General features: G+C 40.5%; 1 protein-coding gene across 1 annotated transcript in view; it reads left to right on the top strand.

Moving 5' to 3' along the window:
• The window catches only part of HSDL2 (hydroxysteroid dehydrogenase like 2), a 90681-nt gene that overhangs the window by 17352 nt on the left and 58153 nt on the right, over window positions 1-15176 (top strand). Inside the window, exon 4 of the mRNA XM_067743645.1 lies at window positions 14071-14185. Within this exon, the coding sequence (XP_067599746.1) occupies window positions 14071-14185 (115 nt within the window). The remainder of the gene's footprint in view (window positions 1-14070; window positions 14186-15176) is intronic.

Genomic DNA, 15176 nt, shown 5'->3' with positions numbered 1-15176 from the left:
AGTATAATTGCTTTACAATGGTGTGTTAGTTTCTGCTTTATAACAAAGTGAATCAGTTATACATATGTTCCCATATCTCCTCCCTCTTGAGTCTCCCTCCCTCCCACCCTCCCTATCCCACCCCTCTAGGCGGTCACAAAGCACTGAGCTCATCTCCCTGTGCTATGCGGCTGCTTCCCACTAGCTATCTACCTTACATTTGGTAGTGTATATATGTCCATGCCTCTCTCTTGCTTTGTCACAGCTTACCGTTCTCCCTTCCCATATCCTCAAGTCCATTCTCTAGTAGGTCTGTGTCTTTATTCCTGTCTTACCCCTAGGTTCTTCATGACATTTTTTTTTTCTTAAATTCCATATATATGTGTTAGCATACGGTATTTGTCTCTCTCTTTCTGACTTACTTCACTCTGTATGACAGACTCTAGGTCTATCCACCTCATTACAAATAGCTCAATTTTGTTTCTTTTTATGGCTGAGTAATATTCCATTGTATATATGTGCCACATCTTCTTTTTCCATTCATCCGATGATGGATACTTAGGTTGTTTCCATCTCCGGGCTATTGTAAATACAGCTGCAGTGAACATTGTGGTATATGACTCTTTTTTTTTTTGCGGTATGCGGGCCTCTCACTGCCATGGTCCCTCCCGTTGCAGAGCACAGGCTCCGGATGCACAGGCCCAGCGGCCATGGCTCACGGGCCCAGCTGATCCGCGGCATGTGGTACCCCCCCCTCGACTGTGGCACGAACCCGTGTCCCCTGCATTGGCAGGTGGACTCTCAACCACTGCGCCACCAGGGAAGCCCCCTGACTCTTTTTTAATTATGGTTTTCTCAGGGTATATGCCCAGTAGTGGGATTGCTGGGTCATATGGTAGTTCTATTTGTAGTTTTTTAAGGAACCTCCATACTGTTCTCCATAGTGGCTGTACCAGTGCACATTCCCACCAACACTGCAAGAGTGTTCCCTTTTACCCACACCCTCTCTAGCATTTATTGTTTCTAGATTTTTTTTTTAACATCTTTATTGGGGTATAATTGCTTTACAATGGTGTGTTAGTTTCTGCTTTATAACAAAGTGAATCAGTTATACATATACATATGTTCCCATATCTCTTCCCTCTTGCGTCTCCCTCCCTCCCACCCTCTCTATCCTACCCCTCCAGGCGGTCACAGAGCACCGAGCTGATATCCCTGTGCCATGCGGCAGCTTCCCACTAGCTATCTACCTTACGTTTGTTAGTGTATATATGTCCATGTCTCTCTCTCGCTTTGTCACAGCTCACCCTTACCCCTCCCCATAGCCTCAAGTCCATTCTGCAGTAGGTCTGTGTCTTTATTCCTGTCTTACCCCTAGGTTCTTCATGACATTTTTTTTTCTTAAATTCCATATATATGTGTTAGCATACGGTATTTGTCTTTCTCTTTCTGACTTACTTCACTCTGTATGACAGACTCTAGGTCTATCCACCTCATTACAAACAGCTCAATTTCGTATCTTGTTATGGCTGAGTAATATTCCATTGTATATATGTGCCACATCTTCTTTATCCATTCATCCGATGATGGGCTCTTAGGTTGTTTCCATCTCCGGGCTATTGTAAATAGTGCTGCAATGAACATTTTGGTACATGACTCTTTTTGAATTATGGTTTTCTCAGGGTATATGCCCAGTAGTGGGATTGCTGGGTCATATGGTAGTTCTATTTGTAGTTTTTTAAGGAACCTCCATACTGTTCTCCATAGTGGCTGTACCAATTCACATTCCCACCAGCAGTGCAAGAGTGTTCCATTTTCTCCATACCCTCTCCAGCATTTATTGTTTCTAGATTTTTTGATGATGGCCATTCTGACTGGTGTGAGATGATATCTCATTGTAGTTTTGATTTGCATTTCTCTAATGATTAATGATGTTGAACATTCTTTCATGTGTTTGTTGGCAATCTGTATATCTTCTTTGGAGAAATGTCTAGGTCTTCTGCCCATTTTTGGATTGGGTTGTTTGTTTTTTTGTTATTGAGCTGCATGAGCTGCTTGTAAATTTTGGAAATTAATCCTTTGTCAGTTGCTTCATTTGCAAATATTTTCTCCCATTCTGAGGGTTGTCTTTTGGTCTTGTTTATCGTTTCCTTTGCTGTGCAAAAGCTTTGAAGTTTCATTAGGTCCTATTTGTTTATTTTTGCTTTTATTTCCGTTTCTCTGGGAGGTGGGTCAAAAAGGATCTTGCTGTGATTTATGTCATAGAGTGTTCTGCCTATGTTTTCCTCTAAGAGTTTGATAGTGTCTGGCCTTACATTTAGGTCTTTAATCCATCTTGAGCTTATTTTTGTGTATGGTGTTAGGGAGTGATCTAATCTCATACTTTTACATGTACTTGTCCAGTTTTCCCAGCACCACTTATTGAAGAGGCTGTCCTTTCTCCACTGTACATTCCTACCTCCTTTATCAAAGATAAGTTGACCATATGTGTGTGGGTTTATCTCTGGGCTTTCTATCCTGTTCCATTGATCTATCTTTCTGTTTTTGTGCCAGTACCATACTGTCTTGATTACTCTAGCTTTGTAGTATAGTCTGAAGTCCGGGAGCCTGATTCCTCCAGCTCCATTTTTCTTTCTCAAGATTGCTTTGGCTATTCGGGGTCTTTTGTGTTTCCATAGAAATTGTGAAATCTTTTGTTCTAGTTCTGTGAAAAATGCCAGTGGTAGTTTGATAGGAATTGCATTGAATCTGTACATTGCTTTGGGTAGTAGAGTCATTTTCACAATGTTGATTCTTCCAGTCCAAGAACATGGCATATCTCTCCATCTATTTGTATCATCTTTAATTTCTTTCGTCAGTGTCTTATAATTTTCTGCATACAGGTCTTTTGTCTCCTTAGGTAGGTTTATTCCTAGATATTTTATTCGTTTTGTTGCAGTGGTAAATGGGAGTGTTTTCTTGATTTCACTTTCAGATTTTTCATCATTAGTGTATAGGAATGCCAGAGATTTCTGTGCATTAATTTTGTATCCTGCTACTTTACCAAATTCATTGATTAGCTCTAGTAGTTTTCTGGTAGCATCTTTAGGATTCTCTATATATGGTATCATGTCATCTGCAAACAGTGACAGCTTTACTTCTTCTTTTCTGATTTGGATTCCTTTTATTTCCTTTTCTTCTCTGATTTCTGTGGCTAAAACTTCCAAAACTATGTTGAATAAGAGTGGTGAGAGTGGGCAACCTTGTCTTGTTCCTGATCTTAGTGGAAATGCTTTCAGTTTTTCACCATTGAGGACAATGTTGGCTGTGGGTTTGTCATATATGGCCTTTATTATGTTGAGGAAAGTTCCCTCTATGCCTACCTTCTGCAGGGTTTTTATAATAAAAGGGTGCTGAATTTTGTCAAAAGCTTTCTCTGCATCTGTTGAGATGATCATATGGTTTTTCTCCTTCAATTTGTTAATATGGTGTATCACGTTGATTGATTTGCGTATATTCAAGAATCCTTGCATTCCTGGAATAAACCCCACTTGATCATGGTGTATGATCCTTTTAATGTGCTGTTGGATTCTGTTTGCTAGTATTTTGTTGAGGAGTTTCGCATCTATGTTCATCAGTGATATTGTCCTGTAGTTTGCTTTCTTTGTGGCATCCTTATCTGGTTTTGGTATCAGGGTGATGGTGGCCTCGTAGAATGAGTTTGGGAGTGTTCCTCCCTCTGCTATATTTTGGAAGAGTTTGAAGAGGATAGGTGTTAGCTCTTCTCTAAATGTTTGATAGAATTTGCCTGTGAAGCCATCTGGTCCTGGGCTTTTGTTTGTTGGAAGATTTTTAATCCCAGTCTCAATTTCAGTGCCTGTGATTGGTCTGTTCATATTTTCTATTTCTTCCTGATTCAGTCTTGGCAGGTTTTGCATTTCTAAAAATTTGTCCATTTCTTCCAGGTTGTCCATTTTATTGGCATAGAGTTGCTTGTAGTAATCTCTCATGATCTTTTGTATTTCTGCAGTGTCAGTTCTTACTTCTCCTTTTTCATTTCTAATTCTATTGATTAGAGTCTTCTCCCTTTTTGTCTTGATGAGTCTGGCTAATGGTTTATCAATTTTGTTTATCCTCTCAAAGAACCAGCTTTAGTTTTATTGATCTGTGCTATCGTTTACTTCATTTCTTTTTCATTTATTTCTGATCTGATCTTTATGATTTCTTTCCTTCTGCTAACTTTGGGGTTTTTTTGTTCTTCTTTCTCTAATTGCTTTAGGTGCAAGTTTAGGTTGTTTATTCGAGATGTTTCCTGTTTCTTGAGGTAAGATTGTATTGCTATAAACTTCCCTCTGAGAACTGCTTTTGCTGCATCCCATAGGTTTTGGGTCATCGTGTCTCCATTGTCATTTGTTTCTAGGTATTTTTTGATTTCCTCTTTGATTTCTTCTGTGATCACTTCGTTATTAAGTAGTGTATTGTTTAGCCTCCATATCTTTGTATTTTTTACAGATCTTTTCCTGTAATTGATATCTAGTCTCATAGCATTGTGATGGGAAAAGATATTGATACAGTTTCAATTTTCTTAAATTTACCAAGGCTTGATTTGTGACCCAAGATATGATCTATCCTGGAGAATGTTCCATGAGCACTTGAGAAAAATGTGTATTCTGTTGTTTTTGAATGGAATGTCCTATAAATATCAATTAAGTCAATCTTGTTTTTGTATCATTTAAAGCTTGTGTTTCCTTATTTATTTTCATTTTGGATGATCTGTCCATTGGTGAAAGTAGGGTGTTAAAGTCCCCTACTATGAATATGTTACTGTTGATTTCCCCTTTTATGGCTGTTAGTATTTGCCTTCTGTATTGAGGTGCTCCTATGTTGGGAGCATAAATATTTACAATTGTTAAATCTTCTTCTTGGATCAATCCCTTGATCATTATGTAGTGTCCTTCTTTGTCTCTTCTAATAGTCTTTATTTTAAAGTCTATTTTGTCTGATATGAGAATTGCTACTCCAGCTTTCTTTTGGTTTCCATTTGCATGGAATATCTTTTTCCATCCCCTTACTTTCAGTCTGTATGTGTCTCTAGGTCTGAAGTGGGTCTCTTGTAGACAGCATATATATGGGTCTTGTTTTTGTATCCATTCAGCCAATCTGTGTCTTTTGATGGGAGCATTTAATCCATTAACATTTAAGGTAATTATCAATATGTATGTTCCTATTCCCATTTTCTTAATTGGTTTGGATTTGTTATTGTAGGTCTTTTCCTTCTCTTGTGTTTCTTGCCTAGACAAGTTCCTTTAGCATTTGTTGTAAAGTTGGTTTGGTGGTGCTGAACTCTCTCAGCTTTTGCTTGTCTGTAAAGGTTTAATTTCTCCATCAAATCTGAACGAGAACCTTGCTGGGTAGAGTAATCTTGGTTGCAGGTTTTTCTCCTTCATCACTTTAAATATGTTCTGCCAGTCCCTTCTGGCTTGCAGAGTTTCTGCTGAAAGATCAGCTGTTAACCTTATGGGGATTCCTTTGTGTGTTATTTGTCCTTTTTCCCTTGCTGCTTTTAATATGTTTTCTTTGTATTTACTTTTTGACAGTTTGATTAATATGTCTCCTGGCGTGTTTCTCCTTGGATTTAACCTGTATGGGACTCTCTGTGCTTCCGGGACTTGATTAACTGTTTCCTTTCCCATATTAGGGAAGTTTTCAACTATAATCTCTTCAAATATTTTCTCAGTCCCTTTCTTTTTCTCTTCTTCTTCTGGAACCCGTATAATTCAAATGTTGGTGCGTTTATTGTTGTCCCAGAGGTCTCTGAGACTGTCCTCAGTTCTTTTCATTCTTTTTCTTTATTCTGCTCTGCAGTAGTTATTTCCACTATTTTATCTTCCAGGTCACTTATCCGTTCTTCTGCCTCAGTTATTCTGCTATTGATCCCATCTAGAGTATTTTTAATTTCATTTATTGTGTTGTTCATTGTTGCTTGTTTCATCTTTAGTTCTTCTAGGTCCTTGTTAAATGTTTCTTGCATTTTGTCTATTCTATTTCCAAGATTTTGGATCATCTTTACTATCACTATTCCGAATTCTTTTTCAGGTAGACTGCCTATTTCCTCTTCATTTGTTAGGTCTGGTGGGTTTTTATCTTGCTCCTTCATCTGCTGTGTGTTTTTCTGTCTTCTCATTTTGCTTATCTTACTGTGTTTGGGGTCTCCTTTTTGCAGGCTGCATGTTCATAGTTCCCGTTGTTTTTGGTGTCTGTCCCCAGTGGCTATAGTTAGTTCAGTGGGTTGTGTAGGCTTCCTATTGGAGGGGACTAGTGCCTGTGTTCTGGTGGATGAGGCTGGATCTTGTCTTTCTGGTGGGCAGGTCCACGTCTGGTGGTGTGTTTTGGGGTGTCTGTGGACTTACTATGATTTTAGGCAGCCTCTCTGCTAATGGGTGGGGTTGTGTTCCTGTCTTGCTAGTTGTTTGGCATAGGGTATCCAGCACTGTAGCTTGCTGTTTGTTGAGTGAAGCTGGGTGCTGGTGTTGAGATGGAGATCTCTGGGAGTTTTTTGCCATTTGATATTATATGGAGATGGGAGGTGTCTTGTGGACCAGTGTCCTGAAGTTGGCTCTCCCACCTCAGAGGCACAGCACTGACTCCTGGCTGCAGCACCAAGAGCCTTTGATCCACACGGCTCAGAATAAAAGGGAGAAGAAGAAGAAAGAAAGAAAGAAAGAAAGAAAGAGAGAGAGAGAGAGAGGAAGGAAGAAGAAAGAAAGAGAATGGGAACAAGGAAGGAAGGAATAGAATAAAATAAAATAAAGTAACATAAAATAAAGTTATTAAAATAAAAAATAATTATTAAGAGAAAAAAAATTTTTTAAAGAAAAAAAACCAAAACGGATGGATAGAACCCTAGGACAAATGGTGAAAGCAAAGCTGTACAGACAAAATCTCACACAGAAGCATACACATACACACTCACAAAGAGAGGAAAAGGGGAAAAATAAATCTTGCTCTCAACGTCCACCTCCTCAATTTGGGATGATTCGTTGTCTATTCATGTATTCCACAGATGCAGGGTATATCAAGTTGATTGTGGAGCTTTAATCCGATGCTTCTGAGGCTCTGGGAGAGATTTCCCTTTCTCTTCTTTGTTTGCACAGCTCCCGGGGCTCAGCTTTGGATTTGGCCCCGCCTCTGCGTGTAGGTCGCCGGAGGGCATCTGTTCTTTGCTCAGACAGGACGGGGTTAAAGGAGCAGCTGCTTTGGGGGCTCTGGCTAACTCAGTTTGGGGGGAGGGAGGGGTGCGAATGCGGGGCGAGCCTGCGGCGGCAGAGGCCAGCGCGATGTTGCACCAGCATGAGGCGCGCCGTGCGTTCTCCCGGGGAAGTTGTCCCTGGATCCCGGGACCCTGGCAGTGGCGGGCTGCACAGGCTCCCCGGAAGGGCGTGTGGATAGTGACCTGTGCTTGCACACAGGCTTCTTGGTGGCGGCAGCAAAAGCCTTAGCGTCTTATGTCCGTCTCTGGGGTCTGTGCTGTTAGCCGCGGCTCGCCTCCATCTCTGGAGCTCCTTTAAGCAGCGCTCTTAATCCCCTCTCCTCGCGCACCAGGAAACAAAGAGGGACGAAAAAGTCTCTTGCCTCTTCGGCAGGTCCAGACTTTTCCCGGACTCCCTCCCGGCTAGCCGTGGCGCACTAACCCCCTGCAGGCTGTGTTCACGCCGCCAACCCCAGTCCTCTCCTTGCGCTCCTACCGAAGCCCGAGCCTCAGCTCCCAGCCCCGCCCGCCCCGCCCGGAGAGCCGACAAGCCTCTCGGGCTGGTGAGTGCCGGTCGGCCCTGATCCTCTGTGCAGGAATCTCTCCACTTTGCCCTCCGCACCCCTGTTGCTGTGCTCTCCTCCGCGGCTCCGAAGCTTTCCCCCTCTGCCACCCGCAGTCTCCGCCCGCGAAGGGGCTTCCTAGTGTGTGGAAACTTTTCCTCCTTCACAGCTCCCTCCCACTGGTGCAGGTCCCGTCCCTATTCTTTTGTCTCTGTTTATTCTTTTTTCTTTTGCCCTACCCAGGTACGTGGGGAGTTTCTTGCCTTTTGGGAGGTCTGAGGTCTTCTGCCAGCATTCAGTAGGTGTTCTGTAGGAGTTGTTCCACGTGTGGATGTATTTCTGGTGTATCTGTGGGGAGGAAGGTGATCTCCGCGTCTTACTCTTCCACCATCTTCCCGATTCCCCTAAAAATCATTTTGGATAGTATAACAAATTTACCATCCAAAATAAAGTTAAGACCTTGACAATAACATACATCAAGCCAAGTGGTTCCCCAGATCCCATCCACTTGTCTCTCCCCAGTTTATGTAACCATCATTTGATGACTTTTTAATATTTATTGAATAAAGTGCAGATAACCTATTGGCATTCAAGATCTTTCACATTCTGGTGTTAACAGACTTGTTTTGGTTTCATCTTTCTTCTACACCCCTATGTAAACTCCCTACTTCAGCCAAAATTGTTTACATCCATTTCCTTACCTTTAATTTTTTTTGTCTCTCAGCTTTTGCTGTTCCTATTCCTGAGGCTCCTCCAGTGCCCACTCCTCCACCTCTGATCATTCCTGAAATGTTCCCTTCTTTGTCTTTTGAAATCCTACCTTTTTGTGCTTTAATCTCATCTCCTTCACGAAGCCAGTTTCCTGACTATGCCAACCAATCAGAAGTGTACATTTTTCTTTCTCTGAATTCCAAAAACATTCCTTTGATCCTCATCTTGTACGACTTTAGATCTTAGTATTTCTTTTTTGTCCCCAATTGGTTCATAAGCTGCTAGAAGGCAAGTGTTGGGAGTTGAACTGAGACTTTGATGGCATTATAGCAAGGCACGTAGCCACGTCCAGATCCTGCCCTATTACCACTCTCTCCCTATAATATTCCAGAGACTGTATATACATACAAAGGATATTGCCCAATGGGAAACAAGGTTAATGCTTTATTGTTAGCAAGGCTCGTGCTTATAACTCCCAGTGTGGAGTGCTGTGTTATTCAGGACTGGAACACAAAGCTTTGGCTCAAATGGGGCCTCTTCTTTTAAATCCAAAATCTTACTCCTGATTGGCAGCCTTTCCCAAAGTAATGTGAATGCCCATGAGAGAAGAGGAGAGAGAATGCAAAATTACTGGGTATTTTTTTTTTTTTCTTACTGATCGGGCTGCAAATATGAAAGAGGAAGGAAGGATGCCACATTCATGTGCAGAACCTTTTATCTAAAATGACTTCACCTACTAGTGAAAGTGAGCAATTAGTGCCAATTAGGACTTAACCTAATTAGTTTAGCCATTCATTTTTAGGGAGGAATTAAGGGATAAGGTGGGTGAGGGTGGAAGACTGGAGCTTTTCCTTTCTCTGTATTCATCCAGTTTTAGTTCTTTCTGTTGATCCATTGGGTTTTTCAACTGAGGGCAAGTTTATCCTTCTTGGAGAATGAAATCATCAGAATATTAGGGAGAGCTGCTACCAGCTTTGTCTGAACCCTTTCTCGATCTTTATTTCTGTCCTGTAGTTCTGTTAGAGAACATCAGCAGTTCAGCTGTTGTCTGGTATTGTCCCAAGAAACCTCTGAAATGAGTCAAGATGGACATTAGTTAAAGATACTCAAGACCATACTACATAGGCCCCCAATTCACCCCCCCATTTATTATTTTTTTAATTTAATTATTTTAAACTTATAAAAAAAATTTTTATTTTTTGACTGTGTTGGGTGTTCGTTGCTGCACGCAGGCTTTCTCTAGTGGCGGCGAGCGGGGGCACTAATCTTCGTTGTGGTGCACGAGCTTCTCATTGCAGTGGCTTCTCTTGTTGCGGAGCACAGGCTCTAGGCACGTGGGCTTCAGTAGTTGCAGCACATGGACTCAGTAGTTGGCCCTACAGCATGCGGGATTCAGTAGTTATGGCTCACGGGCTCTAGAGCACAGGCTCGGTAGTTGTGGTGCACAAGCTTAGCTGCTTCACGGCATGTGGGGTCTTCCTGGGCCAGGGTTCGAACCCGTGTCCCCTGCATTGGCAGGCGGATTCTTAACCACTGTGCCAACAGGGAAGTCTCCCCTTTTATTTTCATTTGTATTTTTTTAATTTTATTTTTCTTAATTGAAGTATAGTTGATTTACAAAGTTGTGCCAATCTCTGCTGTCCAGCAAAGTGACTGAGTTATACACATGTATACATTCTTTTTTTAATATTCTTTTCCATTGTGGTTTATCACAGGATATTGACTATAGTTCCCTGTGCTATACAGTAGGACCTTGTTGTTTATCCATCTTATATATAATAGTTTTCACCCACCTTTTAACTTCCCGTCTTGAATTCTAGCTGCATTGTCTAATCTGGTTCACCAGAAAGAGTTACACGTTACGTACTAATGACATCATAGTCCAAAAATTTGTTCCTGAGTGTCAAAATGTGAAGCAGCTCCACTTTCCAGAGTTGGGATCCTCCAGAATAAACTGAGGTCTCACAAATTGATTTCTTCTCCTACTGTTGCCACAGAATTTAAAGAGCCACACTGAAATCTTTTTCTTGGAAGAATTAAGACCCAGAAATATCTCCTCTCCAATTTTCTAACTCTATTTTGTCCCAGCCAAGGAGGTTCACTCAGGTGCATGGATGGTCTGCATTTTTTTAGCCACTGTAGCTTAGATTGTCTTCCATTGAACCTGGTGTCATTCCTTCAGCATCTTCAATGTTGGATTAATTCAACTTTGTCTATCACGTGATGTCCTTTTCCAGGAGTAGACAGAGAAAATGGTAAGGACAAAAGCAAATCTTGGTTTTTGTTTCTTTAGAAGTCAGTGGATCCATATTATTGATTTGGGCTTCATGTCCTAGAACTTAGCTCAGTTGCTAGAAATCTTCAATTAAGAAGGTATGCTTTTCATATCTTTGGGGAAAAAAAATCTCCCAATGTATTTTGCTACCTGTTGTTGAGATGGGCATCTGAAACACTTCTTTTTTTAAAAAATTAATTAATTTTATTTTTGTCTGCGTTGGGTCTTAGCTGTGTGTGGGCTTTCTTTATTTGCAGCGAGCAGGGCCTACTCTTTGTTGTAGTGCCTGGGCTTCTCATTGCCGTGGTTTCTCTTGTTGTGGAGCAACGGCTCTAGGCACGCGGGCTTTAGTAGTTGTGGCATGCGGTCTCAGTACCCGTGGCTCGCGGGCTCTAGAGTGCAGGCTCGGTAGTTGTGGCGCATGGGCTTAGTTGCTCCACGGCATGTGGGATCTTCCTGGACCAGGGTTCAAACCCGTGTCCCCTGCCTTGGCAGGCGGATTCTTAACCACTGCGCCACCAGGGAAGCCCTGAAACCTTTCTATCTTCTTGCTAAATTTACAAATTGGTGGTGGAGTTACCTTTATTTTGGAATCTATCCTAACATTTCCTTCCCTCCTCCTTAGGATCCACTTTGATGTATTTAAAGTGTTTTGCTTTCAATTTGCCCATTAACTTCTGCTTTTCTGGCATAACAATGCAGAATCTTAATTTTTAATTCTTCAGTGAGCTCTGTTCAGCATCTCAGCTTCTGCTGTCTCCTAATCGGGATGGCTGCCACATTTATGAGATGATTCATAGCCTGCTCTTTTTTTCCTCTGTGTTTTTTTTCCACAGATCTCCCAAGTCTTTATATTTTGCTCGTTTGGTTTTAGTTCCATACTGTGGTTGCTACTGATATGGTCTGGTTTGGAGTTTTGTAGGCCTTTGAAGTCTGCCTTTTAGGGAACACTCTACCTTTGCCCTGATATTTCTCTCTGCTGGGGAATTATCCCTAACAAAGTCCTGCACAGTGGATGGTGCTTTCTGACCTGTGCTCTGGGGGGCCTCTGCCACATGGTACTCCCTATCACCTTGCCTTCCCTCATCTTCAGAGTGTTTCAGGCCTTGAGTAAATTATGCTATTTCATAAACCACAGATGTAATCTTTCCTGCCACCTTTTTCTTCTGCAGCAGGCATACATATATGCCTTTTCTTTATCATTTCCCACCATCGTTCCCTGATCCATTTTAATTTGGCCCATCTGAGTTCAGAAATTTTAAGATATCTCTTAATTGGACCCAGTTTTTTTTCTCTTTATCACTGGCAAGTCAAATAGAGTTTTCCCAGTCAGTATATCTTCATTACTCATCTACTTTCTTTTGCTTTTGGGCCCAGATGTTTGCTCTGCTAACATAGCTGTCACTTATTATCACATAGTGGAGATGAAGTCAATAAAGGTTGGATTTGTCCAAGGAATCCATTGATTGGATCAACCCTCATTAGCTTCATCGCCTTAATTAGGGTAATTCTACACAGGTGGTTTGCACACCCATCAGTCCAGCATCTCACCCAGACCCACACTCAATTTGCTTTGCTCCCACCTGGCTTTTTCTTTAGTGAATATTGTCTTCCTTGTCTCTTAGGCCATAGCAGCATGCCTTATACAGAGTAGCCTCTCAGTGATTATGTCTTAGTGATGAGATTGAGCAATATCTAGTTTTGTGAATTGAGAAGCATGTCGTGGATTTAAAAATTCCTCTCACTGGTCTTTGCCACTTATGAAGGCAAACCATCATCATTTTGTTTATTCTGGAAAGCTGGTAGTCACAGGACGTGAAACTTGTCCAATATATACAGGTGATTTACTTGAGTTTGAGTTTTGTTATAACGAAGATACAAAATGTAATATAGTTGAATCCAAAGTTCTTCTAAGGACACGTTTTAAGAAAACATTAGTAGTGCTAACTCTGTGCTAAAGAATATGGAAATTGTGGAATGAGGAATGAGGACGTGATCAAAATTTTATAATGTTACTATAAATGAAGAAAGGGAGCTTATGACTAATATGTTGTAAGTATAATAACCTTATTTAAACCATTTCCCACATATTGTGAGAGAGGGACAAAGCAAAGTTAAGATAATAAAAGACGTTTAAGGCAACAGTCTAACCCCAGCAGTAGAAATTGTCATATATCTATTTGATAGAATATTAAATGCTCTTTAGAAAGAATGGATGCAGCTAGAGATGATCATACTAAGTGAAATAAGTCAGAAAGAGACAAATACCATATGATATTACTTATATGTGGAGTCTAAAATATGACACAAATGAACTTATCTATGAAACAGAAACAGACTCACAGACATAGAGAACAGACCTGTGGTTGCCAAGGGGGAGGGGGATGGGGGAGGGATAGATGGGGAGTTTGGGATTAGTAGATGCAAGCTATTACATATATTGAATAGAATGCATAAACAACAAGGTCCAACTGTATCGCACAGGGAACTATATTCAGTATCCTGAAATAAACTATAATGGAAAAGAATATAAAAAAGAATGTATATATATCTATAACTGAGTCACTTTGCTGTACAGCAGAAATTAACACAACATTGTAAATCAGCTGTACTTCAATTTAAAGGAAAAGAATTATGAAGGCCATGTAGAAATGCAGAAATGTGTTTGAGATGCTTTTGTATTTTACCATTTTCATTTAACATTGTTTAAGCTTGTAACCGTAAATGTTACATATGGATAAGGACTGGATAGAATATGCAGAAATAATCATTATTCTAAATTTATTTTGTGTATAAGTTACCAAAACAAACCTGATCTATTTTCATGATTTGCCTGGAATTTAAACTCTAGGTCATTTCTCTTTTCCCAGTTCCCAAGACCAGAAAGGAGCTCTTCCATTTAAGTAAGGGCCTTTGAGACGAGGGAGACCGGTGTGCTTGGAAGGGAGACAGGCCTTGGAAAGATGATGGGGGGGGGGGGTGGGAAACTTTAAGGAAATTGACCTAAGGTTCTTGGATACAAGGAGGCAAGACCAGGAAGAGAACAGATAAGGACGGGAGCTACAAACCACTAAGGACTAAGCTTCCTTGCAGTTTCCTGTAGAGCCCTGATTATGGTCTCCATGTGCCAGTGAAAATCATCTGGGTGCTGTTTTGACATACCTACTGAGTCTTGCATTGGTGTATTCGTCAGTCATATTATCTAAAAGAAGTATTTGTGAACTCGGGCTTCAACTATATAGAGTGAATGTTTTTTATTTTTTTTTTTATAAAGTCTAAATTACATTACTAAGAAGATGATTATTTGAATACAGGAATTGATATTCTGGTGAATAATGCCAGTGCTATTAGCTTGACCAACACATTGGAAACACCTACAAAGAAAGTGGATTTGATGATGAACATCAACACCAGAGGCACCTATCTTACGTAAGTTAAAGACCTGTGGGAGAGAGTGTTGCAGTGTTTTGTCAGAGAACTAGTTGTAAACAGATTTGAATAGGTTAGGAATACAGTTTAAAATCTAGTCAACCCTTATAAAGGCCTAAAAGTGCTCCACGTCAGTAGGTAGTATTTTAAATAGTTTTATTCAGAGTGCCTTTTCTCTGTGATTCTAATAAAGACTAAAGTATAGCTCAAACATTTTCAAACATTTGCATGAGTAAATACATATATATATGCATACCAAGTCTTCTGGCAAACCTGCAGTAGTCTCTTCCTCTGAAAAACACTGGAGTTTTAGTTATGTAAATAACAAGAAGCTCATTATGAATCCCATTTTAATGTAATTGAAAAAGGCTAATGCTATCTTAGGCAGTGTCAGGGAAAATATCAAATATAGAATGAGAGCAAATGTAGTCCTGTTGTGTTCTGGATTGGTCAGACCTAGTCCACTCTTGTTTGTTTGTCCATTTGTTTATCTGTTTTTTTACCTTCGGGTTCTACCATTTTTCATGTGGATATAAGGGCAGATCAGCACAGAACTTTCTTATCTGCCTTATATGTACTTGTGTGTATCTGCCTTATACGTTTGCAAAGAACAGGTGGTTAGGAACTTGGGCTTTGGAGGCAGACTCCTTTGAGGATTCAAATTTCACCCCCACCCTTCATGACTCACTATCTTCATGAGCTTGTACAAGTAACTTAAGCTCTTGCAGAGTCTGTTTTCTCATTTGTAAAATGGGGATAATAGAGAAGTATGTCATAAGATTGGTAATAAGGGTTAAATATAAAATTTGTCTTTAATTTTGAACTTTGCCCTTGGATATGTGTTTTTGGATCAGCAAAACTTGGCTCTGACAGTGTTAAACATTTTGTTTTTATTAGTTACCTATATTCATAATTTCATTAGCTGCCTACATGAAAAAAATCAGGAGATTTACACAAAAATCCCGATTTCTGGCTTTCTTGAAACATTGGC

The sequence above is a fragment of the Pseudorca crassidens genome, chromosome 7 (genome assembly GCF_039906515.1).
Source record: "Pseudorca crassidens isolate mPseCra1 chromosome 7, mPseCra1.hap1, whole genome shotgun sequence".
NCBI lineage: Eukaryota > Metazoa > Chordata > Mammalia > Artiodactyla > Delphinidae > Pseudorca > Pseudorca crassidens.
Note: the sequence above shows the minus strand (reverse complement) of the source record. Positions and strands in the feature narration are given on the sequence as shown.